The 27,814-nt window shown below is 44.8% G+C and overlaps 1 protein-coding gene across 3 annotated transcripts in view; it reads right to left on the reverse strand.

Annotated features, from left to right (window-relative positions):
• The window catches only part of LOC112218531 (breast cancer anti-estrogen resistance protein 1-like), a 113,805-nt gene that overhangs the window by 31,352 nt on the left and 54,639 nt on the right, over positions 1-27,814 (reverse strand). Inside the window, exons 1-2 of one of the 3 annotated variants that reach the window (XM_042301506.1) lie at positions 13,896-14,186; positions 3,102-3,791 (exon numbers count right to left, since the gene is read on the reverse strand). In XM_042301506.1, coding sequence (XP_042157440.1) covers positions 3,102-3,791; positions 13,896-13,907 — 702 coding nt within the window. In that variant the 5' untranslated portion in view covers positions 13,908-14,186. Of the gene's footprint in view, positions 1-3,101; positions 3,792-13,895; positions 14,187-27,814 lie in introns of those variants that run through there. The other 2 variants (XM_042301508.1, XM_042301507.1) reach the window with 2 other exon arrangements.

A 27,814-nucleotide genomic window follows, 5' to 3' on the forward strand; every position in this document is an offset into this window, starting at 1 on the left:
GCACAGCTGACTGGGATCAGGGCGCCCCCCTGCCCCCCTACTACCTTTCAAACGCGATAGTCTGTGGGAAGCTCCTTGTACAGGGGCATTATTACCACTCTCCTCACCCCTCCACCCATCACCCCTCCGTGAACAGCTTCTACCCCCAAGCCATAAGACTGCTAAATAGTTAGTTAAATAGTTAGTTAAATAGTTACTTAAATAGCTACCTGGACTTCCTTATCTGTCACTTTATTCCTAGTTATATGTACATACCTACCTCAATGACCTCATAGCCCTGCACATCGAATCAGGTACTGGTACCCCGTGTATATAGTATGGCCAAGTCATCGTTACTCATTTTGTATTTATTATTACTTTTATTATTACCTGTTTTACTTTTCTATTATTTCTCTATGTTCCTTCTCTCTGCATTGTTGGGAAGGGCCTGTCAGTAAGCATTTCACTGTTAGTCCACACCTGTTGTTTACGAAGCATGTGATGAATAAAATGTGATGCCAGTCCATCTGAGGAAAAGGCTGAGGGGGTCGGGCCTGCCTCCACAACATACCCCGATTAAAAGACAAAACTAAGCTAGCAGCATAACAACATCACACTGTGGAGATGGGGTTAGAGTGAGATTCTGAGTGTGTATTAAGCTTCCTGCTTTTCAGATGCTTTGCCAAGTGTTCTATGTAGCTGTAACCTTGTATTTGTACTAGTTTCTACCTCCTCCGGCAGCAAAGGATGATGAGACAATGCCTGGGTTTTTCATCACTCCCTAATTAGTGTTCATCCCAGTTTGTATGTGAGAGCTTTGTGTGTGTGTGTGTTGGCTCGATGTCTGTCATCTCTTCTCTCAGCAGGAACTCCTTATCTTGTATTGAGAAGCTGGCAGTGGTGGAGCAGGGGGGCGGGGTGAAGTGGTTCAGTACGGGCACAAGGACAAGTGATAACAATTAAGGGCATTCACAAGGTAAATACGTGCATAAAGAACCTGCACACCACAGCGTTAAGAGCAAAATTAGCTAATGTGTCAGTGAAGAATTACCTTGATAAAAATCTCTACCACTTCACCACCATCTTAGGCAATTCAGATCCTGCCAGTGCCACTAACCTGAGGCTGTGGTGAGATAAAACCATAGGGGATTTTCACCTGTATTACTCCCTACTGGTGCTGCTTCTCCTCCCTCCTCCCTGTACTGCCTGGTGCTGCTTCTCCTCCCTCCTCCCTGTACTGCCTGGTGCTGCTTCTCCTCCCTCCTCCCTGTACCCTGGTGCTGCTTCTCCTCCCTCCTCCCTGTACTGCCTGGTGCTGCTTCTCCTCCCTCCTCCCTGTACTGCTTGGTGCTGCTTCTCCTCCCTCCTCCCTGTACTGCCTGGTGCTGCTTCTCCTCCCTCCTCCCTGTACTGCCTGGTGCTGCTTCTCCTCCCTCCTCCCTGTACTGCCTGGTGCTGCTTCTCCTCCCTCCTCCCTGTACTGCTTGGTGCTGCTTCTCCTCCCTCCTCCCTGTACTGCCTGCTGATGACATACAGTACATGACGCTAAGAGCATTCCAAAAGACTGAGGCATCACTCTACAATCATCCAATGGAACATTTGGAAACACCCTGCTCTGGGCTGGAGTGTGAACTCTGTTGAAGTCCTCTGATCGTCTTATCACCAGGCAGGAGCTGTCATGGAAATTATGTTGCTCCTCATAGATCCTTTCCACTGTGACTCTGTGAGCCCTGGCCTTGGACTCATCTTTCGCTCCTGAGTGGAGCAGTTGTCTAAGTCACTGCATCTCAGTGCTAGAGGCGACACTACAGACCCTGGTTCAATCCCGGGCTGTATCACTACCGGCGGTGATCGGAAGGAAGTCACATAGGGCGGCGAACAATTGGCCCAGTGTTGTCAGGGTTAGGGGAGGTTTGGCCGGGGTAGCCCATCATTGTAAAATAAGAATTTGTTCTTAACTGACTTGCCTAGTTAAATAAAATCTTTGATTCACTGATGCCTTTCTCTGATGTCGCTCATGTCACCTCAAACAGAGGTTGTCTCAGCCTGGGAGCCATTCACTCTCTTTTTCTACAGCTGTTATTCTCCTCTCGTTTTCAGGTTGTTTTCAGGTTGCACCCATTGATCATTGGTGACAGGTCAAAGGTTCAACACACAGCAGGGGACACAAAGGCAATGTATGCTTGCTTTGTCAGTCACTCACTATTGTACATTTCACTCTCTTTTCCTTCTGTGTGATTCAGTATTTCCGAGTCATCTCAGGACTTATTGAGAGGCAGATTTTCAACATGGCAAGGCCCATCTCCAGCCCCCCTCTGTGAGGGACAAATCCCTGTGGTCATGCCTCTCAGAGAGCCCTGCTAGGGGTTAGGGTGGGTGGGGGGGGCTATAGGATTAGATATACTGTACTGTATATATTATATAATTCTCTTTCTATGGCAGCAGCAGCCTCATTTAAGACGGTGAGCTGTCTCATGTGCGACGCCCCCTCCTGCAGGGACCAGGTGCACCTTGTCGCTGCCTCCCCATCACTCTCCCATCATCATCATCACACTTCACTTCCCAGCGCTGCTCTCACACATGGCTGAGTGCACTAAGGCAGGCCTGGGGGGCACTCCCTGCAGAACACCAGTCACAACACACTGCACTGTTACCACACTGCCTGGCTGGTACTGGTACCCCATCCCCTTCCAGCCTGCTGCCTAACAGATCAAAACGCTTACTCACCCAACTTCAGGAGATAGATACCTGAATTATTAAACACCCCATTATTTATTCCAATGTCTGTCCCCCTCTCCTCCCCCCATCCCCCCTCTCTCTCTTTTGGGTTTTCTTTTATCATTCTATCCTCTGTTTCCTTTTCTGTCATCCCTGCGGCTTTGAAAATGACAGGGAACCTTGAGCTGTTGTTTAGAGTGAGAACAGACAGAGACTGGAGGACATGAGGGAAAAACAATAACAGGAAGATGCTCAGATCCCAACCAGGATGAGGTCAGATGACAATGAGAGCTTAAACCAGCTATTTTGGACCTGAATGTCTAACGAGACCGTCTGTATTTATGGTTTTAGAGGAATGTGTTTGTTGTGTTATGTGAATATGTGTCTCAAAATGTTTTTCTTACCTTTCCTAGAGGTTTAGAGTCCCAGCTCCTCTTTTCTATGGAGGGGGGGATCTGAGTCTGGTTCAGTGAGGGGGGAACCTGGTAGATATCCTGCCCAGGAATAGGCCCTCTTGCTGAAGGGGGCACCTGGTAGATGTCCTGGACAGGAGCTGGCCCCATGGAGGGAGGCACCTGGTAAATGTCCTGAACAGGGGCGTGGTACTGCTTCTGGGCGAGCATGGGGGCCTTGGGTGGGGCTTGGGGGCCCGTGGGTATCTGGTACAGGCTTGAAGGGGAGGGCTTTCCATGGTTGGTGGGCATCATGTAGATGCTGTCGGGTAGGGCGGGGACAGGACCAGGGTTGGAGAAGGCAGGGTGCATGGCTGTGTACTGGGAGGAGGGGGAGGGCTTAGTGTAGGCACTCTGCGGGGGGAAGGCCAGCTGGCTCAGGCTCTGGGTCTGGGCAGAGCCAGCCTGGGAGGCCTGGAGGAGTGGAGGCTGCTGCTGCTGGCCCGCCTTGTCATACATGCCCACCAGGATCTTGAGTCGGTTGCCGGGGACGATGCCCTGGCGTCCATGCAGAGAGCAGAGCCACCAGCCGTCCAGACCCTGGGTGTCCCGCTCCAATACCGTCATGATATCACCCTTCCGGAAGGACAGCTCGTCTGGGGACTCGGCCACATTGTCGTACAGGGCCTTGGCCAGCACGTTCTGCAGAAGACAGGAAAGAGAGGGTTAGTTCATTATTCCTTAACATTTACAGAAAAGATGTGTCTCCTACTACTGTTGTAGTACCCTTCAGTGAGAAAGAACTCTTGCTTCCATAATGTTGGACTGTCACATGCCCTAGTGCTGGTGCAGGCTGACTCCCCAGACTTAAGGCCTTCCAGGACAGTGAAATAACTATAATTTACAGCTGACACCTAGCAGGACACAACACAGGCTCCATCTGTCTGCCCAGAGCAAACAGCCACCCACTCACTTTGGGACGCTTTGAAACTAAACTAATATTTGGAGTGTGCCCCTGACCGGTACCTCCTCCTCCCCTTCCCTGGCACTAGTACAGAGTGGTACGACAAGCCTGGCATGGGGCCAGATCACTCACACACACACACACACACACACACACACACACACACACACACACACACACACACACACACACACACACACACACACACACACACACACACACACACACACACACACACACACACACACACACACACACACACACACACACACACACACACACGGCCCCTTCAAGTGGCCCCCTTCACTAGACCTCAGGTCACACACAGTCCTCTATCAATGTCCCCAAGCTAAATTAACTAAGTCTGATTAGTTAATTGCGAGGAGCCTCCACTTCCTGATTTATTGCCTGGCTTCCCGTTGTCCAACTTAGTGTCTTTGTGTTTAATAAGAGAGGAAGAGAGAGTGAGAGTCAATAATGCCGTATTAATCAGAGGGGCCTCTCATTCCTTGCTCCTATTCATCTGTCTATTCAGCACCCAGGCCTCTACCGAGGAGCAATGCCACACAGGACACAGGGCTGATCCTTTACGTGCCCAGAGAGCTCCCGCTCTGTCACCCGCCCGCTTGCACATGGCTCGCTCCCTCCCCAGCCCAGATTGACTATCACTGGGATAAGGATGTTTGTGCCGAGCCTGACTGGGTGTGGGGAGCGAGGTTCAAGGCAGGAGATAGTGTGCCTCTGCTCACAGTGTAGTTATTAATATGGTGTCGTCTTGTCAGGAAGGTTCCCCCGTCTAAAACCCATTATAACACACCCTGACCTGACAACCCCCCCTCTCTCGGTCATTCTCTCTGATACAGATACACACACACACACACACACACGTACACGTGCAGGCACGCACACACATAGGTGCTCAATACCAGAAATAAAATGTCCCACATTCTTTGTGCTGCCTGAATCCCAGTCAGGTAAGAAATGTACCATCCCCCACCCTGGCTCCTTCAGTCTCATGATGAGATATCAAACACCCCTGTTCCACTGCCAGATAGAGACAATTACAACAGACTCTGGGTTGCCTACTCTCTGTGTGCCAGACATGGTCAATTATAAACATGTGTGATTATTGTGCTATTACATTACCCTGACGGTAATGGCAATGTTAATGTACGTTCAGATGTTCCCTATATGTAGTCAACGTAAGGAATCAGAATTGTCCCCGTGCTGAGTGAGGGTTGCTGTGATGTGATGCATCGCTGTCTGCGTCATGTGTATTCAGGGATTGACTCAGAGCATATTGGGATGGTGATGAATGCAGGGCTGTGTGCTGGTCTATTGGAGGGACAGTCAGGGCCTATCTCCCGGTCACAGTCTGATGAATGGCCTTCTTGTAATGGGAGAGGGACAGCTGCTCTGAGTCCACGACCCATCACGCCTGAGGAGGTTCTGGACGGGCAGATCCACACACACAGCACCCTACTATAGCCTCTGAGTGGTTCTCTTGTGGCCAGAAGCTGTCTGCGATGTCACTATGCAGGCCGAACACACACTGACCAGGCAGAGACACATAAACACACACACTGATTGTGAAATAATGAGGGATCCTCAGACTAGTAGAAAGAGCTCATTATACTATGAGTTTTACTCACAGCAACATCTTGACTGCAGCAGAGCGTACGTCTTCAGACTCACTGAGCTTTCCCAGGACTCCAGAGTGATTCTCCCACCAGGGATGTATCAAATCAGCTGGTGTTAATGGATAAATGGATTCTACTCAACATGGACAGATAAATGGTTTAAAGTAATCCCTACCTTCAAAAAGGCCACGTGAAATGTGAATGGTTTTAGAGAGGATGTTAACAGAGAGGTTTGAATAGAATGAGAGTCAGAAGTATACATTCTTCTGTATGTTTAAGTGGCAATGGGGTAATGATAAGGGTAGCATGGTGCCTCATATTGCCAAGTCTTCCATTTTATCTTTACTCTCCCTTTCCAGCTTGTCCTCTTTATCTATTCCATCCATCTCTCCCTTCAGACAAAAAGAAAGAGATTCCTTTGACGGCCATGCTTTGTCTGCTGCTCTCTGTCATAAGTTCATTTCCTGTTGAAGCGAGGGAGTGGACAGAGAGGACTGATGACATCACAAGATTTGAACTTTGCCTTTATTAGCCGAAGGCCTGCCTGCCAAATCTCAGTATAACTCACCCACAGATCTCTCCCTGTTTTTCTCACTCTGAACCACAGAAACAGGAAGTGCTTAGAGAATGATTCATGTGCCGTTCTGATTGGCTATGAGTAAATAACTAGATGACTACTAGTCTCCCTCCCTACTATAAATTGCATATACGATGTACACACCGCCCCAGACACAGCTGAGGGTGAGGAGACATCGCCATGTCTAGAAAACTCAACTCTGCCGGGTCACAATTTGTTTCTATTCTACCAACCTCCAACTCTAGTCAAAACAGCAAGGGCTCATTTGAATCTGTTGTTCCAACAACAATGTTGTTCAGGTGGCCATACTAACCCAGTGGCTCTGTCTGTGCTGTGCTCCATTTCCTTTGTTTGGGGTAGAAACCTGACAACAGTGAGTCACGGGGGTCCAGCAGTTTTCTAGCTGTGTATAGCTAAGTCACTATGCTAACACATCACCGTGGAGGTCCCTGTGGTAATAGCAGGTCAAAGCCTGCCCCCATCACCCTCGAGCCGGGAGCAGCCAAAGTCTGACGGCAAACGTTATCACTCCACGAAAGAAAGAGTGGAGAAGAAAGAGGTGAAGAGAGAGAGAGTCCAGAGGCCTAAAAGTTCATTGATTTGCATTTAGAAGGGTCATGGAATGGGGATCTTACACATTTACACTTAACAGCAAGCTGAAGAAGCTAGGGTATGAACTAGGGAAAGAGTGATGGTAGAAATGAAGGAAAGGGAGAGAGATCCACAGGAAGAGAGGGAGAGGAAAAAGGGGTGCAGTGGGTCTGGGAGAGGGAAGGAAACGGCTGCAGTGTCCATTCAGACAGCCACTGAGCAGGAAGTAATGTGGCAGCTGGTTGAGCACGCTCAGTGCAGAAAGGTCAGTGAAGGGGAAGGCAGCAAGTGTGTGTGTGTGTGTGTGTGTGTGTGTGTGTGTGTGTGTGTGTGCGTGCACGTGAGAGGGGAGGGCAGGGTGGTCTTTGTCTTTTGCCTCTACGTGACCCTGTGGGACACACACTAGTTAACTCACAAGAGGATGTATGTGTGTTTTGTACACGACTGTATATTTGTCCCACGGAGACAGGACTTTGGGCACAGACATTTTATGAAAGCCCCTCTCTCCTCGACTTACAAAGCATCACAGCAATAAGTCATGTCTTTCGCAAACAATACTCTGCCCTTTCTCCTTTGTGCTGTTTCTGTCTCTCTGTTTTCCCCATCCAGCCCCCACCCTTTTAAACAAACGCCCCCTCAGTCATCGAAAGTTTTTATTAGTTTAAAACAGATAGACGCCGCAGACAAAACAAGGCTGTCTCTGCTACTTAAATCACATTAGCCACCTGAGCCTGGCCAAACAATGCCACTGGGTTACAAAAAGTCAACTTTTCATTTTTTGGTTTGGGGGTAGACTTCTGAGAAGTCACTGGCTTTCTCTGGGGCTAAGTAGCATGCAAGTACATAGCCTTTGACTCTTCAGATGCTCACAGCAGCATAGCAGCAGTACACAGACTGCAATTACAGCAAAGCCTTGGCTAGGCCTGTGTGTAAGACAGTGGTATATGACATACTCACAGACCAGGAGCAGACTCAGTATCAGATGGAGGGATCAGACACACTGTCTGTCTCTGTCTCTCTGTCTCTCTGTCTCTCTGTCTGTCTGTCTGTCTGTCTCTGTAACGCTCGTCGTTGTAAGGATGGTCGGACCAAGATGCAGCATTTTTTATTAATGATAACCAGCAACAAAACAAGAAAGCGTAACCAACGAGACATACAGCCTTGTAGGGCTCAAAAGCAACAATACAAAAACAAGATCCCACAAACAACAGGTGGGAAAAGGCTGCCTAAATATGATCCCCAATCAGAGACAACAATAGACAGTTGCCTCTGATTGGGAACCATACCAGGCCAACAAAGAAATAGAAAACATAGATTGCCCACCGTAGTCACACCCTGACCTACCAAATAGAGATTTAAAACGCTCTCTAAGGTCAGGGCGTGACAGTCTGTCTGTCTGTCTGCCTGCCAAGCAGAAAAACAGGGCCAGAGTGAGAGAATGGAGAGATGTGACTCAGTCAGTCCAATGGGGATTTTGTTTTGGTCTTTATCAGCTGAGACAGACACTGCTGTGACACACACAGACACAATGTGCTGCTGCTGTGGAGGTATTGGCGTCTTCCCACAAGGTAGCAAGCAACAATTTGGGTCTACCTCATAAAAAGACCAGCGAGAAGCCCATGTGGGACCATTTGTAGGCAAACAATGTGAACAATAAACTACAGTAGTCAAACAGGGTCTAGCCGGAGGAAAAGAATCCTGCAGGACAAGACTTAACACAAATAACCTATAAGAGACAATAGCATAAGGTAGCGTAGAGGTTAAAGAGGCACACCACTCTCCTAGTTGAAAATAGGCTATATCAGTAAATTCCATTTATTATGTCTATTTTTTAGAATTGATGTCGTTATTCCAGTGAATGTGTGTATGTGTTGGTGTGTTACACCTTGATCTCTCTCCATGTCCTTGGTGTTCTCCGGACGAGCCCAGACCCGTCTCCCACGAGCTCCAGCTCTCAGCGGACCCCTCATCGGAACATTCCACAACCTCTACATACACCTCTCCTGTTACCTCACAATCCAAAGGTGTCACAACACCCCTTCTACAACACGCCACACAAAATACAAACACAGACATTCATACTAGCTCGAAAGACTCGTTCATAAGGTGGTAATCAACATAGCATACTTTCAAATCTTATCAGTCACACCTACAATATATAGGCCAAGTCAAATAAAGGATTTCACACAAATAGACATTCACACTAAAGCATGCTAAAATGTATGCCACTATTATGAATCATCTCTTCTCAAGGTGGAAAAAAAGAGACAGATAACACACAAAGAGCATCAACCCCCTCCTCCCTGTCAAGTTTCAACAGTGGTAAGAAAAGATCTCTGATTCTTGGAGCTATAGGCTACAACAAAGTGCTTGAGCTCTGCCCATTGCACAAGACTGATTGACAGGCTAACCGGTGAGTGTGTGGTGGAACTCCACCCTGTACGCCACACAAAGCTGACAGAAGTTCCACTGTTGTAATCACAGAGCGAGAGAGGAAGGACAATGACACCCAGTTCTGATTTCTCCTATCTACATACCAAAACAATTTCTCCTCTCATCTATAAACACAGGCAGTCGCAATGGCAAAAACATGTACAGAACTCTCAATGCCCGACAATAAATCCTAAAATTACAGCCTTGAGTGGGGATACAGTGGAGAGATACAATGATTTTCCAGAGCGTGAAACGTCATTGTGACCTCAGCCAAACATTCCAGTGGTTAGGTGTGAGAGACAAGGCTAGGAATTCAGGGAGCACTCTGATACATTTCAGGGGAAGGGAAATACAAAGACAAGATAAGGATAGGCCTACTGCTTAGGATGGAATGGGAAGGTTCAACCAAGCAGAAGTGGCACAGCTCCACAGGTTTTTAGAGTATCTGCATGTGCCTCACAGAACTAACTCAGTCAATCTGTTTAGATAAAATATCAGTGGATATGTGTTCTGTTCTGTTAGCTTTGACAACAGCATTCCCTGGCTCATTCAACTGCCCTGAGGGCATCAAACCAACCTGGCTGTGTGAGGAGAAAGCCAAGCGCTATTGTAACTAGATCAGACAGCTGAAAAGCCAGCGCTTTGTGCAGAATCCATTTTGCCTGGTGTAGGCCTAGCTAGCTGTTCTGCTCTGCAACGGGTTTCTTATCTGAACTCCCTCCGTCTCTGCCTCTATTCCTCCAGTAAAGCCCAATTATCCCCCACATAAAGCAGGTGCCCTGGGGAGAGTGCAGTTTGACTACAGCAGAAAACATGTGCCCCCAGGCCCTGTTGTTGGCTGCTGAACTGGGAAAAGAGAGATACTGCCAGTGCTATCTGCGGAAGAGACTGGGTGAACTGTGTTTAAGAGATTAGACCAGCCACAAACCAAGGTCTGTTTCAAACCTGTAGTTTTCTTCAACGTAAAGCTCTTTGAAAAACACCATGAAATTACGATGTTTAGCATCTACATGATGACACCTTCATGACAAAGAACCTAGCAGAACAAATTCAACATAATTATTTGAGTGATAGCACACTGTACTGTATGCATTCGGAAAGTATTCTTCCTTGACTTTTCCCATATTTTGTTACATTACAGCCTAATTCTAAACTGGATTAAATAGTTTTTTTTGCCCCTCATCAATCTACACACAATACCCAGTAATGACAAAGCAAAAACAGGTTTGTATAAATTTTGCAAATGTATTAAAACTTTAAAACTGAATTATCACATGTACAGCCTCGAGTCTTCTTGGGTATGACGATACATTCTTGGCACACCTGTATATGAGGAGTTTCTCCCATTCTTCTCTGCAGATGGATGGGAAGCGTCGTTGCACAGCTATTTTCAGGTCTCTCCAGAGATGTTCAATCAGGATCAAGTCCGGGCTCGGGCTGGGCCACTCAAGGACATTCAGAGACTTATCCCAAAGCCACTCCTGTGTTGTCTTGGCTGTGTGCTTAGGGTCATTGTCTTGTTGGAAGGTGAACCTTCGCCCCAGTCCGAGGTCCTGAGCGCTCCGGATTTTTTATCAAGGATCTCTCTGTCCTTTGCTCCGTTCATCTTTCCCTTGATCCTGACTAGTCTCCCAGTCCCACACTCTGAAAAACATCAACCACAGCATGATGCTGCCACCACCATGCTTTACCGTAGGGATGGTGCCAGGTTTCCTCCAGACGTGACACATGGCACTCAGGCCAAAGAGTTCAATCTTGGTTTCATCAGACCAGAGAATCTTATTTCTCATGGTTTGAGAGTCCTTTAGGTGCCTTTTTCCAAACTCCAAGAGGGCTGTCATGTGCTTTTTACTGTATAGTGGCTTCCGTCTGGCCACTCTACCATAATGGCCTGATTGCTGCAGAGACGGTTGTCCTTCTGGATGGTTCTCCCATCTCCACAAAGGAACTCTGGAGCTCTGTCAGAGTGACCATTGGGTTCAGCAATCGCGATTACCCGCGATTGCTCAGTTCGTCCGGGCGGAAAGCTCTAGGAAGAGTCTTGGTGGTTCCAAACTTCTTCCACTTCAGAATGATGGAGGCCACTGTGTTCTTGTAGACCTTAAATTTTGCAGACATTTTTTGGTATCCATCCCCAAATCTGTACCTCGACACAATCCAATCTCTGAGCTCTACGGACAATGCCTTCGACCTCATGGCTTGGTTTTTGCTCTGACATACACTGTCAACTGTGGGACCTTATATAGACAGGTGTGTGCCTTTCCAAATCGTGTCCAATCAATTCAATTGACAACGGGTGGATTACAATCAAGTTGTAGAAACATCTCAAGGATCAGCAATGGAAACAGGATGCACCTGAGCTCAATTTTGAGTCTCATAGCAAAGGGCCTGAATACTTATGTAAATAAGGTAATTCTGTTTTTTAATTTTAATACATTTGCAAAAATGTCTAAAAACCTGTTTTCGCTTTGTCATTATGGGGTATTTTGTGTAGATTGATGAGGGGGAAAAAATAATTTAATACATTTTAGAATAAGGCTGTAAATTAACACAATGTGGAAAAGTCAAGTGGTCTGAATACTTTCCGAATGCACTGTATTTGAGTCACTAACATCTTCATATGTTCATGTTTGGTATATATTTTACATGTCTGTGTGTACAAATAATCTGTTTATAACCTATACCTGAAACCCTGTCACTCATGGTTGGTTGTGCAGACACGTCAGAGCTGACAGTTTCACCAGTGTGGAGTGACCCTCCTTGTATCAACCTTCCTGCTACACCTGGGCTGAGTCACAGCCTGGCGCTTGGTGGCCCAGTGGGTATTACTACGCTCGGTGACTGTGTGGCACCTATAATCTCTCTGAGGGAAGGGACTGACTGGGTGAGGGGTTTCACTGCCAGACCTCCCAGGGAATGATAGGGGGAATTCCACCCCAGCACCCAGGCAGGCAGGAGGCTGTGAGTCAGTCAGAAATGAGTCAGGCCTAGGAGACAGGGGCAAGAGGCAAGGGCCTTCAAGTTACTCAGTTGAGCTCTCTGTAGGCCTGAGAGCCACTCTTCCTTTGACCCCCACAGACACCCCCACTTACTCACTCAGTCACTACTGCATGGTGGGAATCCACTTAATCTATTTATACCAGAGTTTCCCAAACTAGGGGTTGCCTGATTTGAAAATGGGGTCTATAGAGAAAATGTGTGTTTGGTTCATAGAACCAGGGTTAAGTCAGTAACCTCTGGTAGCAGCTAGATGCAGATGTAATAAAAATAATGGTTTCTGTTTTCTTCCTACAAATGTGGCTCTATCTTTTGAATGGTTTAAGCCACAAAATATTAGGACAACACTGAAAGATAACTCTCAGGAACACATACATACTGTAGGTTGTCATATTAATAAAACAATTTAAAAGTTAACATTGGCTGTTGATTACATAACTTGTTTTACATGGTGGGTCACAAATTGTTTTTTAATATCAAAATGGGGTCGCTGGTTTGGGAACCCCTGATTTGTAAACTAGCATCACACCTGGCTTCATTAACCCCTCCTTCTGAAATAGCAAGCCGATAGCTAGCTAGCACATTACAAGGCTTCTCTCAAAATGGCATCCATAATTACCCAGGCCAAACTGGGAAATAAACATCTCTTAGACATGAAGGCTAAACCTTCCATCTACATAACCTCATCACCAATCAGTCATTGTTAATTAAAGACAACTAGGAAAAGTCTAAAAGACATATGGTAATGCCGGTGGTGTTTGTTGATTTTGTAATTACATGTGTTCTAATGTGTGTGTGAAACCCCAGGCCAAGGGATAAACAAGGGGAGTATCCAAGGCCTCTCCAGGGGGTCGGCCCCAGTGCTGCTAAAGAGCATAAGCCTCTCAGACGGAAATGCAGTATGGTCCTGTCAACCAAATACCAAACCCCTGTGTAATTACAGCACTACAAGCTGACAGAATGCCAACACTTTCAAACAATAGCAAGGAACGGACGGTACTGCCAAAGACTCCAGCAGCAGGCCACTGCACTCTTTTCTCTCCCCTCTACTCTCTCTATAAAACCTTCATCTTTCAACTTTCTCCTGAGTCAGCAGAGGCAGCCCAGAGGAGCGGAGCTCCATGTCTCTCCCTCCTGTCTGGCTGTTCCAAAGCCCTTTCTTCTAACAGCGTCTAAAGTCCTCCAACTCTCCCCCTTTCAGAGAAGCGGGGCCTTTACAAACCATACAGGACAGCAGAAAATAACACTAAACTTTGTTCAGGAACTAGTATGAAAAAGACCACGGAGAGTTTACTTGTGTTCTATTCTTCTCCTTTCGTGTGTAGAATTTTAACTTAACATTTTCATCTACCTAAAATACACAACACAATACACATTCTGAGACGCATAGCACAGCAAACAAAGTAAGTTGTGCTGATAACTAAGAAAAGGTAAGATACACAGAAAACATGTTAACTCAAGTTCCCCCCACTCGAGTCCTTTTCTTCCCTCAGTGTGCTGTCCTCCCTCTCTTTTTCCCACATCCCATTTGGGGCATTTAGTATGTCCTGACAAAAGTGTTCACACAGCAATGGGAACAGCAAACACAAACATTACACACTCACCAGATAGTTCATTTTCAGCCCTCTTGTGTGAGTCCGTCCGACAGACTCCAGACAGGAGTAACAGGGCAGCGATTTGGTCCTGGAAACTGCCCCTGTCTAGCCACCAGTTAAAGTTCCCTGTTGTCTCTTTCCCAGGCAGAAGGACTTGGGAAGATCCTAACACATTCTCTGGCACTGTGATCTCAGAGTGCAAGAATGAGACTGTCCCATTTACATCTCTCTCTCTCTCTCTCTCTGTGTCTGTCCTTCGCTGCTTCTCCCGACTCCTTCTTGCTCTCTGTCTCTGGCCAGGGGAGGGAGGGAAGAATGCGCAGTAATCCGACACCCCCCAGTTCCCACTCCCGGGCTGTGATTGGTCGAAGGACCTCTTCTTATGTTAATGAATCTTGCCCTCTCTCTCCCCCTGGCTGTGTGGAATGTTTAGTGCCTGTGCTCAGACCTTGGAGGGACACAGACACTGAGTTTTTCAAAAAAAATGAATTACCCCAGCAGAACACACATACCTCCCCCAGCCACCTCGGCTCACTCTTTTCCTCCTCACCAATCTCATCTCTATTTGTATTATCTACCCGCTGGCTATAGACTCAATTGGCATTTCCCTCCTCACTAAAACTATTCTTATTTCTCTTTCGTCTCATCAGTCTCCCATTGTTGCTCAGATACATGAACACATTATACACACATTATACACTCCGTATTTGATTTGATTTAACGTTAACAAATTCTTATTTACAATGACGGTCTACCCTGGCCAAACCCAGACGACGCTGGGCCAATTGTGCACCACCCTATGGGACTCCCAATCACGGCCGGTTGTGATACCGTTACATGTTAGTCAATCTAATAATGCATGTCTAAACACTATTACGGGCAGTGTGTTGTACTACAGCACACACATTCAAATCCAAGACAAGACAATCTATCCATCTGACAGGTGTGGCACATCACGAAGCTGATTAAACACCATGGTTATTACACAGAAGCACCTTGTGCTGGGGACAATAGAAGGCCACTCTAAAATGTGCAGTTTTGTCACACAACACAATGCCACAAATGTCTCAACTGTTGAGGGAGTGTACAATTGGCATGCTGACTGCAGGAATGTCCACCAGAGCTGTTGCCAGAGAATTGAATGTACATTTTTCTACTATAAGCCGCGTCCAACGTTGTTTTAGAGAATTTGGCAGTACGGCCAACCGGCCTCACAACCGCAGACCACATGTATGATGTCGTGTGGCTGAGCGGTTTACTGATGTTAACTTTGTGAACAGAGTGCCCCATGGTGGCTGTGAGGTTATGGTATGGGCAGGTATAAACTACGGACAATGAACACAGTTGCATTTTATCGATGGCAATTTGAATTCACAGATATACCGTGACGAGATCCTGTGGCAAACTGTTGTGCCATTTATCCACCTCCATCACCTCATGTTTCAGCATGATAATGCACGGTCCCATGTCGCAAGGATCTGTACACAATTCCTGGAAGCTGAAAATGTTCCACAGGCCACAATCAACAGCATGATCAACTCTATGCGAAATATCTGTCGCGCTGCATGAGGCAAATGGTGGTCACACCAGATACTGACTGGTTTTCTGATCCATGCCCCTACTTTCTTTAAGGTATCTGTGAACAGATGCATATCTGTATTCCCAGTCAAGTGAAATCCATAGATTAGGGCCTAATGAATTGATTTCAATTGACTGATTTCCTTATATGAACTGTAACTCAGTAAAATCTTTGTAATTGTTGCATGTTGCATTTATATTTGTGTTCAGTATAATATCAACTGGGTAGAATATCTCAGTGTCGGTCATGCAGCCCCTACCCAACAACCACACCACAAAATAAATTAGTAAATAATTTTTTTATATCATACAAGGGGTGTCCTTTGAGAAATGAACTTGGTAAATCAGAGTATAACACAATAACTGTGTTACGCCCTGATCTGTTTCACCTGTTTTGGTGATTGTCTCCACCCACCTCCATGTGTCTCCTGTTTTCCCCATTAGTCCCCGGTGTATTTATCTGTGTTTCTTCTCTCTCTGTGCCAGTTTGTCTTGTTTTGCCAGGTCAACCAGCATTTCTCCTAGCTCCTATTTTTTCCAGTCTGTTTTTTCCTAGCCCTCCTGGTTTTGACCCTTGCCTGTCCTGACGCCGAATCCGCCTGCCTGACCACTCTGGCTGTTCTGACCTCGAGCCTGTCTATCCCCTGGTACTGTTTGGACTCTGACCTGGTTTATGAACTCTCGCCTGTTCTGACCTCGAGTCTGTCTATCCCCTGGTACTGTTTGGACTTGGACCTGTTCACTGAACCCCTGCCTGTCCTGACCTCGAGTCTGCCTATCCCCTGGTACTGTTTGGACTTGGACCTGTTCACTGAATCCCTGCCTGTCCTGACCTCGAGTCTGCCTATCCCCTGGTACTGTTTGGCCTTGGACCTGTTCACTGAACCCCTGCCTGTCCTGACCTCGAGTCTGTCTATCCCCTGGTACTGTTTGGACTCTGACCTGGTTTATGAACTCTCGCCTGTCCCCGACCTGCCTTTTGCCTACCCATTTTCGTAATAAATATTGGAGCTCAACCATCTGCCTCCTGTGTCTGCATTTGGGTCTTGCCCTGTGCCCTTATAATAAGTGTATATAACATAAGTAGTTCCACAAGGGAAATCTCACAAGACTGTTAAGATGCCATTAAAGTACTCCGAAAAATCTGAAGGTTGTTGAAGAAAGCTTTAAGTCCGTATCTAAGGTAGAGTTCACGGCTCAGGGAAAACAAACAATGGTATAACATCCAACTGGGATGACATCCAACTCCTAGTCATCCATCTAAACCAGATTAAGCAGGTCAGGAGGTCAAATACAGGCCAACTTCTCAATCAATATTCTAGAAGTAACTCAACACCAATGGCTTCCAATGGAACCATTCAGTCTCCATGCAGATATGTCTAACACCCAAACATGACTCACCTCCATGTGGCATACTACAGTATACTGATTAAATCAATAGTGGCTAGACTTTGTTACGAGACAGAAAGGTGAGCAGGATATGGTATAGTTATATGAAACAGGTATGTGAAGGTGAGAGTGAGAAAGAGAGAGACTTCCTAACCTCCTGCCAAATGTATGACCATATTAGAGACACATATTTTCTTCAGATTACACGGACACACAAAGAATTCAAAAACAAATCCAATTTTGATAAACTCCCATATCTATTGGGTGAAATACCACAGTGTGCCATCACAGCAGCAAGATGTGTGACCTGTTGCCACAAGAAAAGGGCAACCAATGAAGAACAAATACCATTGTAAATACAACCCATGTGTATTTATTTATTTTCCCTTTTGTACTTTAACTATTTGCACATCGTTACAACACTGTATATAGACACAATATGACATTTGAAATGTCTCTATTCCTTTGGAACTTTTGCTTTGGCAATGTAAACATATGTTTCCCATGACAACAAAGCCCTTTGAATTGAATTGAGAAAAAAATAGAGAGTGTTATCATGGAGGTGGGGGCTGTGTGGTGTGAAAAAGGGCAGAGACACATGTTCCTTACAGAATGAGGGCTATGGGTAGACCACTACATAGCCCTACATAGACTACAGTCAAAGAGGTGTAATGCATGGAGGGCAACAGCACCTACTACAATCATAGACTATGATAAGGCTCTCCAGAGGGTAGTGAGGTCTGCACAACGCATCACCGGGGGCAAACTACCTGCCCTCCAGGACACCTACACCACCCGATGCTACAGGAAGGCCATAAAGATCATCAAGGACATCAACCACCCGAGCCACTGCCTGTTCACCCCGCTGTCATCCAGAAGGCGAGGTCAGTACAGGTGCATCAAAGCTGGGACCGAGAGACTGAAAAACAGCTTCTATCTCAAGGCCATCAGACTGTTAAACAGCCACCACTAACATTGAGTGGCTACTGCCAACACACTGTCAATGACACTGACTCTGCTCCAGCCACTTTAATAATGGGAATTGATGGGAAATGATGTAAATATATCACTAGCCACTTTAAACAGTGCTACCTTATATAATGTTACTTACCCTACATTATTCATCTCATATGCATACGTAGATACTGTACTCTATATCATCGACTGCATCCTTATGTAATACATGTATCACTAGCCACTTTAACTATGCCACTTGGTTTACATACTCATCTCATATGTATATACTGTACTCGATATCATCTACTGTATCTTGCCTATGCTGCTCTGTACCATCACTCATTCATATATCCTTATGTACATATTCCTTATCCCCTTACACTGTGTATAAGACAGTAGTTTTTTTGGAATTGTTAGTTAGATTACTTGTTCGTTATTACTGCATTGTCGGAACTAGAAGCACAAGCATTTCGCTACACTCGCATTAACATCTGCTAACCATGTGTATGTGACAAATAAAATTTGATTTGATTTGGAGAAAAAAACACCACACAAAGCACTAGAAATGTCAGCAGGCTGTGGGAGAATAGAGGTGACAGTCTAGCAGGGCTCACACTGTCCCATGGGCCGAACCACTGAGGTAGCAGGCACTACTGTCAAGCCTCAGAACTAATGTCGTCACGAAACCAGAATTTTGACTTTGAAACGGATACCAGGTGAAGCATCACGATATTCAATACCAAAATGATATTCAAAACCAAAACGATACTTGATACCGAAAGGATACCACAGCAAAAAAAGAAAGCATATCAGCTAGTCACAGAATAACCACTGGGTTTTATTTATTTAAACATTGAACAATATGAAGAACTGGTAGAACTAAAATAACAAATAGAATATATTCTATTCTATATTCATAAAAAAATTTTTTTAAACAACATTAAATAACAGAAGAACATCTTAAATGTTCCTTATGAAAAACCATATCTGAGACTAATTTGACAATAACATCTAAACTGTTTTCAAATATAAATTGATACATATCAGGTTTAATTTGCTCATGTACAGTATGGCCATAATATTGGTTCGAATGACATTCATTAGACCAGGGGTTCTCAAACCTCTCCTCAGGAACCCCCAGTTGTTGCATGTATTTGAACTATTCCACAGCCAGCACACCTGATTCAAATAGTCAACTAATCATCGAGCCCTTTGCTAGATTAATCAGGTGACTTAGTTCAGGGCTACAACAGAACTGTGAACTGTCTGGGGGTCCCAGAGGAGATGTTTGAGAACCACTGCATTTGACCTATGTGTCAGCGATTGGGTGCAGAGATGTAGCGGAGTCACAGGACACAGGTTTTGAGCAACACAACTGAGTTTACTCAAAAAAAAGTCAAGCAAAATTCCAAATAGGAACATACATACACACTAGCACAATCAACAACCACTAAAGACACCAACAATCACGGATAGAACAGAAATGTATGCCAGAGGGTTAAATAAGGAACATGATATGGGAATTGAAAGCAGGTGTGTGTAATACAGACAAGACAAAACTGAAACATGGATCGATGGTGACTAGAAAGCCGGTGACGTCGACTGCCGAACACCACCCGAACAAGGATGTTTTTCAGTCTCTTGTTCCCAGCTTTGATGCACCTCTACTGACCTCGCCTTCTGGATGATAGTGGGGTGAACAGGCAGTGGCTCGGGTGGTTGTTGTCCTTGATGATCTTTATGGCCATCCTGTGTAGGTGTTCTGGAGGGCAGGTAGTTTGCGCCCAGTGATGCGTTGTGCAGACCTCACTACCCTCAGGCTTACGGCTGTGGGCTGTGCAGTTGCCGTACCAGGCGGTGATACAGCCCGACAGGATGCTCTCGATTGTGCATCTGTAAAAGTTAGTGAGTGTTTTTGGTGACAAGCCAAATTTCTTCAGCTTCCTGAGGTTGAAGAGGAGCTGCTGTGCCTACTTCACCACGCTGTCTGTGTGGGTGGACCATTTCAGTTTGTCCATGATGCACCTCTGGGTTTAGAAACTGTGATACTACGATTCCAAGAGTGCATTTCAACTCCCAGGGTGTAATGCGCCACCCAGGTCTGCTGGCTGGCTAGTGGCTACTGCTAGCAAGCCCAGACAAATGCAAAGTAGTCTAAATATATTGCTGTCAAGTTATGAGTGCATTTCACATTACTTTTGGGTTGTAATCATATTATAATGCTCATATGAATGTCATGCTGAATATACAGTACCAGTCAAAAGTTTGGACACACCGACTCATTAAAGGGTTTTTCTTTATTTTTACTATTTTCTAATAATAGTGAAGACCTCAAAACTATGAAATAACACATATGGAATCATGTAGTAAGCAAAAAAGTGTTAAACAAATCAAAATATATTTCATATTTGAGATTCTTCAAAGTGGCCACCTTTTGCCTTGATGACAGCTTTGCACACTCTTGGCATTCTCTCAACCAGCTTCACCTGGAATGTGTTTCCAACAGTCTTGAAGGAGTTCCCACATGGGGTGGCAGGTAGCCTAGTGGTTAGAGCATTGGACTTGTAACTGAAAGGTCGCAAGATCGAATCCCAGAGCTGACAAGGTAAAAAAATATGTTGTTCTGCCCCTGAAAAAGGCAGTTAACCCACTGTTCCTAGGCTGACATTGAAAATAAGAATTTGTTCTTAACTGACCTGCCTAGTTAATTAAATAAAGGTTACAAAAAAAATAAAATGCTGAGCACTTGGCTGCTTTTCCTTCACTCTGCAGTCCAACTCATCCCAAACCATTTCAATTGGGTTGAGGCCGGGTGATTGTGGAAGCCAGGTCATCTGATGCAGCACCCCACCACTCTCCTTATTGGTCAAATAGCCCTTACACAGCCTGGAGGTGCTGGGTCATTGTCCTGTTGAAAAACACATAAGCGCAAACCAGATGGGATGGCTTATTACTACAGAATACTGTGGTAGCCATGCTGGTTAAATGTGCCTTGAATTCTAAATAAATCACAAACAGTGTCACCAGCAAAGCACCCCCACACCATCACTCCTCCTCCTCCATGCTTCCCGGTGGGAACCACACATGTGGAGATCATCCCTTCACCTACTCTGCGTCTCACAAAGACATGGCGGTTGGAACCAAACATCTCAAATTTGGACTCATCAGACCAAAGGACAGATTTCCACCGGTCTAATGTCCATTGCTCGTGTTTCTTGGCCCAAGCAAGTCTCTTCTTCTTATTGGTGACCTTTAGTAGTGGTTTCTTTGCAGCAATTCAACCATGAAGGCCTGATTCACGCAGTCTCCTCTGAACAGTTGATGTTGAGATGTGTCTGTTACTTGAACTCTGTGAAGCATTTATTTGGACTGCAATTTGTGAGGCTGGTAACTCTAATGAACTTATCATCTCCAGCAGAGGTAACTCTGGGTCTTCCTTCCTTTCCTGTGGCAGTCCTCATGAGAGACAGTTTCATCATAGCGCTTGATGGTTTTTGCGACTTCCCTTGAAGAAATTGGAAAGAAAGAAGCCAAAGGTCCTGAGTCGTATCAATCACCATGGTGATTGAGCTGTTTCACTGAAGTAGACTCACTTCTGGTGCTCAATACACACATACGCAGCACAAATTCACACACACACACGTGTGAAGTTCAGAGTTTTACATGGTCTCATGGGACTGTTGTCTCATGGGACCCGTACAACAGTCCCAGTCTCTCTCGTCAGACCCTCGGTGAGATCACAGCTATCAATTAAACAGAGAGCCAGTTCAGACACAGAGATTAGACCATCACATCAGAGTCAGACATTACTTCAATTAGACTCCCTCCCCTCCTCCCCTCTCACTACTTAGCTAATGAGCCACCCCCCACCCGGGCCCACTAATCAATACCCCTGGCCCAGGAGAGAAGACCTGAGCCCAGAGTAACAGGCTTAACTACCTGTCAAAATACCACATGGCACAAAGAAAGACATTCAATAAATGGTACACACATAGACCTGTAAACCTGACCAGAGAATATTGCGGTGGTGGCTAAATATCTCAGAAGAAGAAGATATAACAGTGGACTACAAGTCATTAACCGCAGGCACATACAGTTGCACCCGCAGCACATAATTCAGACACATCTCTCAGCTAGACCTTGTGGGTCTGCATGGCTTGCATCTAGGGTCTGTTGGTTCTGTCATTGCTGTTCAGCAGAACACTGGGTCCATTGTGCTGGTGTTGTCCAGACCATAGCTGTCCAACTGCCCATGCATTCCTCACACCTACACACTGAGTGCCTCTCCTGGCCCAGCCTCACCCGCCACAGCCCTGGTCCCTGGCCCCTATGGCCCCCTGCTCCAGCCAGCACGCAGCCTTTGTCACTCACACATTGTACAAATGCCTGAAAACACTGGCTCCCCTTCGCCATGCTCAGACAGAACAGACTTATCATTAAGGAGGACAAGAGATGTAGTTCACCAAATGTGAATAAGGAAATATGGAAATTCTGTTTCCTAGTGAATTGAGGTTATGTTTCTGTCTCTCTGTGAATTCACAGGGAGTACAGAGGTCCTACTGGGACTGTTGCTGGGCAGGACCACAGTCTCTCCAGCTCTCCCTCCACCATCTCCCCAAAACCATCTCACAATGGTGAATCACGTGGATCACTAATTACTTAATTAACCCCTTAAAAATGACTTATTCAATAATGTGTGTGATGTTTAGCATTAAATGAGCCCATTCTACAGTGAGATTTTATGAATTTTAGTATAAGCCTATGACAATGTGGATTTTAGTATTCCATAATTCAAATAGATATTTAATCATTATTAGGGTTTGACTAAACCTCAAGCTGTCATTTGTACTGATTAACCCTACTACTGTAAGCCTCTGACTAGTAAGCCGTTATAATTGAAAGGCATTTCTTTTGATTCCAAACAGTTGTATCATGCACACACTCATATCCAAACTATGCATAATAACAAAGGGTGTCCTGTGGAGAATGGGACCGTGCTGCAAAACTGTGACATCATTCATAGTGGCTGAGAGTGAAACAATGCACATCCTTGTGTTTGACATCCACCCCCCCTGGTCAACAGGAATATTCCTGCAGCTTCGAAGGGCAAAAAGTAAAAGACTGATTATTTTGTTGTGACTGTGTCAGTCCTGCTGTGCAGTCTGTAACATAAGGCTTTTCAAAGGCTTAAGATGGAAGAGTGGGGATATCCTCCAAAAACACAGTAATACACTCATCCACCACGAAACACAACCAAGCTTGCTCGCACACGTTGGATGGACAGTGACACACACACGCACACGCACACACAGGACAAAGTCTGTCCTCTTACAGGATACAGCGTCAAAGATTCTGAAAGTGTGATCTGACATTTTGGATTTTCGCTCCAGACTGGGATGCACAGGAAAAAACAAGCTATAGCCTACCATGATAAATTAACAATATTCACTGTAAGTGTTAACAAATCCCCGTCCCCCGGGTAATGGGATTGATCTGAACAGCTTCAACATTCATTTCCATAGATAATTGCATTTGTTTATTCTCTGATTTTATATTTCATTTGTTTTCTTATCAGGAAAGCTTGTTAATACTCTGAGATGATTAAAAACCACAAAGTGAGTATTTCTTTCATCAAAGCTCGCTCCACAAAGCTGCCTGTTCCTCAGTATAAGCGCTCTGAAGCACAGGGGTAATTTCCCTCTCTCTGTTTCGCTGCAATAAAAAGATTAGCATTAATGCGTCAGGAAGCAAATGGCATTATCTCTGTGTGTGGAGAATGGGAGGCTGATTGTATTTCCAGGCTAAACGAGAGAAGATGATCCCTGGAGGAAGTCATTGTTTGGGGAAAAACGTCTTCCTCACTGAGATGCTTAGGCGTTCTGTATGCAGAGGAGAGGATGTCCAATAGGACCTCAGACTCTCCTAAAATACGTTTTTCCACTGACAAGTTAATTACATTCTCCTGATCTGCTTTTTCATTTTAATCTCTATTATAGTTGGGTGTCGTTGTGCTGCTATTAGTTCAGCAGCACTTCCACTGAAGAGTAATCAGCTAAAATCTTGTGAAATCTGCTGCCTAGCTCGGGGCTCCAGAGCCAAACACAAATACTGAGTTCTGTTTAATCCACCAGAAGATACAGAACAAATACTACAAGAAATATGATGGTTAAACTCAAATATACTAATTGATTAAAAAAAGTATAATATTTGTAAATTATATCATAAATAGGACTGGTGGAGTTATGTCACACATGCAGTTAACAAAAATATCTACATTAGTACATTAGAGTGTCTAGTTTGAGAAACAAATGCCTCACAATTCCTCAACTGGCAGCTTCATTACATAGTACCCGCAAAACACCCGTCACAAAGTCAACAGTGAAGAGGCAACTCCGGGATGCTGGCCTTCTAAGCAGAGTTGCAAAGAAAAAGCCGTATCTCAGACTGGCCAATAAAAAAATATTAAAATGGGCAAAAGAACAGACACTGGACAGAGAAACACTGCCTAGAAGGCCAGCATCACGGAGTCTCCTCTTCACTGTTGACGTTGAGACTGGACAGAGGAACTCTGCCTAGAAGGCCAGCATCACGGAGTCTCCTCTTCACTGTTGATGTTGAGACTGGACAGAGAAACACTGCCTAGAAGGCCAGCATCACGGAGTCTCCTCTTCACTGTTGACGTTGAGACTGGACAGAGGAACTCTGCCTAGAAGGCCAGCATCACGGAGTCTCCTCTTCACTGTTGATGTTGAGACTGGACAGAGAAACACTGCCTAGAAGGCCAGCATCACGGAGTCTCCTCTTCACTGTTGACGTTGAGACTGGACAGAGGAACTCTGCCTAGAAGGCCAGCATCACGGAGTCTCCTCTTCACTGTTGATATTGAGACTGGACAGAGAAACACTGCCTAGAAGGCCAGCATCACGGAGTCTCCTCTTCACTGTTGATATTGAGATGGGTGTTCTGCAGGTACTATTTAATGAAGCTGCCAGTTGAGGACTTGTGAGGTGTTTGTTTCTCAAACTAGACACTCTAATGTACTTGTCCTGTTGCTCAGTTGTGCACCGGGGCCTCCCACTCCTGATTCTATTCTGGTTTGCGTTGTTCTATGAAGGAAGTAGTACACAGTGTTATACGAGATCTTCAGTTTCTTGGCAATTTCTCGCATGGAATAGCCTTCATTTCTCAGAACAATAATAGACTGACGAGTTTCAGAAGAAGGTTCTTCGTTTCTGGCCATTTTGAGCCTGTAATCGAACCCACAAATGCTGATGCTCCAGATACTCAACTAGTCTAAAGAAGGCCAGTTTTATTGCTTCTTTAATCAGAACAACAGTTTTCAGCTGTGCTAACATAATTGCAAAAGAGTTTTCTAATGATCAATTAGCATTTTAAAATGATAAACTTGGATTAGCTAACACAACGTGCCATTGGAACACAGGTTGGTGGTTGCTGATAATGGGCCTCTGTTCGCCTATGTAGATATTCCATTAAAAATCTGCCTTTTCCAGCTACAATAGTTATTTACAACATTAACTATGCCTACACTGTATTTCTGATCAATTTAATGTTATTTTAATGGACAAAAAATGTGCTTTTGACCCCAAACTTTTGAACGGTAGTGTACGGTATACACAAACACACACACAAATACACTCTCACTCACAACAGATACACACACACACAGACAGGAACACAGAGTTACACACACAAAAGACACACACAGACAGAATTACTTACATAGACACAAGACACACAGTCTAAGAAAAACAAACACAGTTTTCCCTTCAGTCAGGTTGGAATGTGGCTCCAACTCTACAATCCACCTAGGGTTACAAAATTCTGTGAATTTTCAATAAATTCCCTGGTTTCCAGAAATCCTGGTTTGAGGACTATGGATTTCCTACATATTCCCTACTGATTCAAGGAAACCTCCAACCGGGTCTTCGGGAAATCCGGGGAATTTATTAAAAGTTTTATTTTGCAACCCTAACTCTACCATAACTTTGGACTTTCCAACCATAATTTCCAGGAAGGGGACCTTTTCCTATGGGCACAGTGGCAGGACTGAGTCACTACAAAACAATGCAGCTAGGTGGTCACCATCACTAAACATGTCAAAATAGGCATGACACAATTACTTGTAATATACCTGTAATATTGATGTTTATCACTATAATCTATAGCTTGAACAACACAGCCAAACCATTCTCTGGAGCAGATGTCTGGAGAATTGGAGATATGTGAAGGATTTCCGCTATGTTCCTTCAAATAACTGCAAGAATCCCTTTAGTCATAGGCAGAGTTATATCTCTGAAGATGCCTTTCCCTCTCTCCATCTGCCTGATGTGTGTTTGCATTACTGACTCTGCTCTGTGGTCTTGTATCTGAGGTGTTGGGTGTGAACCGGAGCCCAGCCGTAGCCCTGTATAGATGACATAACAGGTAGCCCTAGAGAGGTGTTGAGGTGAAAGCACCGGCGCCAGCCATGACAGGCCATCAGTAACTGCCATCTAACGTAATATCATTACAATTCTCACTGAAGTGTGACTACGGTCTAATTTAATTTGATTAGTCAGCTCAGCCATTTGTAACTGTCAACTAGGCTACTGTAATATTACCACCATACAGCCACAGCCTCCCTTGTGGATGGAGATCATGGACCAGGCAAGCTTCTTGAGAGAAATATGAGCTATAAATACACTTGTTCAAACGGTAAAGTTTGACTAAAAAAATATGTGTTAATTTCAACACAGGTACACTACCTAACCATGTTCAAGTGCCACACGGATGTTCCTAGCCCTGTGAAACCATGACAACAGATGACAGCTAATGAGGAATAAGTGAACAGTGTGGGTCAGGGTTCACAGAGCTATAATGAGTTCTGTAGCTATGCACTGTATTCTAATCAGCTTTCTTCATCATTTAAAAGAGCTCTCGTCTAGTGGAACCATAAAAATAAAAAAGAGACAAAAAACTATTAATTGGAGGAAAATAACATACAGGTCAGAGCTGTTAAAACCTCTCTGGGATATGTGGGACTGTAGCGTCCCACCTCGCCAAAAACCTGTGAAAGTGCACGGCGCCAAATTCAAAACAACAAAAATCTCATAATTAAAATTCCTCAAGCATACAAGTATTTTGCACCATTTTAAAGATAACATTCTCGTTAATCGAGCCACAGTGTCTGATTTCAAAAATGCTTTACAGCGAATGCACCACAAACGATTATGTTAGGTCACCACCAAGTCACAGAAAAACACAGCTATTTTTACAGCCAAAGAGAGGAGTCACAAAAAGCACAAATAGAGGTAAAATTAATTACTAACCTTTGATGATCTTCATCAGATGACACTCATAGGACTTCATGTTACACAATACATGTATGTTTTGTTCGATAAAGTGCATATTTATATCAAACGATCTCATTTTACATTGGCGCGTTACATTCAGTAGTTCTAAAACATGTGGTGATTGTGCAGAGAGCCACATCTATTTACAGAAATACTCATTATAAATGTGATGAAAATACAACTGTTACACATGGAATTAGAGATATACTTCTCCTTAATGCAAACGCTGTGTCAGATTTTAAAAAAACTTTACGGAAAAAGCTAACTTTGCAATAATCTGAGTACAGCTTTCAGACAACAAAGCAGCCAAAAGATATCCGCCATATTGGGTAGTCAACAATAGTCATAAATAGCATTATAAATATTCACTTACCTTTGATGATCTTCATCAGAATGCACTCCCAGGAATCGCAGTTCCACAATAAATGTTTGCTTTTTTTGATAATGTCCATCATAGCTTCTTTTGTTAGGGCATTTGGTAAACAAATCCAAAAGCGCGTTCAGGTCCCGCCGAACGTCGGATGAAAAGTTCAAAAAGTTCCGTTACAGCCCGTAGAAACTTGTCAAACTAAGTATAAAATCAATCTTTAGGATGTTTTTATCATAAATGTTCAATAATGTTCCAACCGGAGAATTCCATCTCTCCTGACC

Source organism: Oncorhynchus tshawytscha, linkage group LG19, assembly GCF_018296145.1.
Source record: "Oncorhynchus tshawytscha isolate Ot180627B linkage group LG19, Otsh_v2.0, whole genome shotgun sequence".
In the NCBI taxonomy this organism is placed as follows: domain Eukaryota; kingdom Metazoa; phylum Chordata; class Actinopteri; order Salmoniformes; family Salmonidae; genus Oncorhynchus; species Oncorhynchus tshawytscha.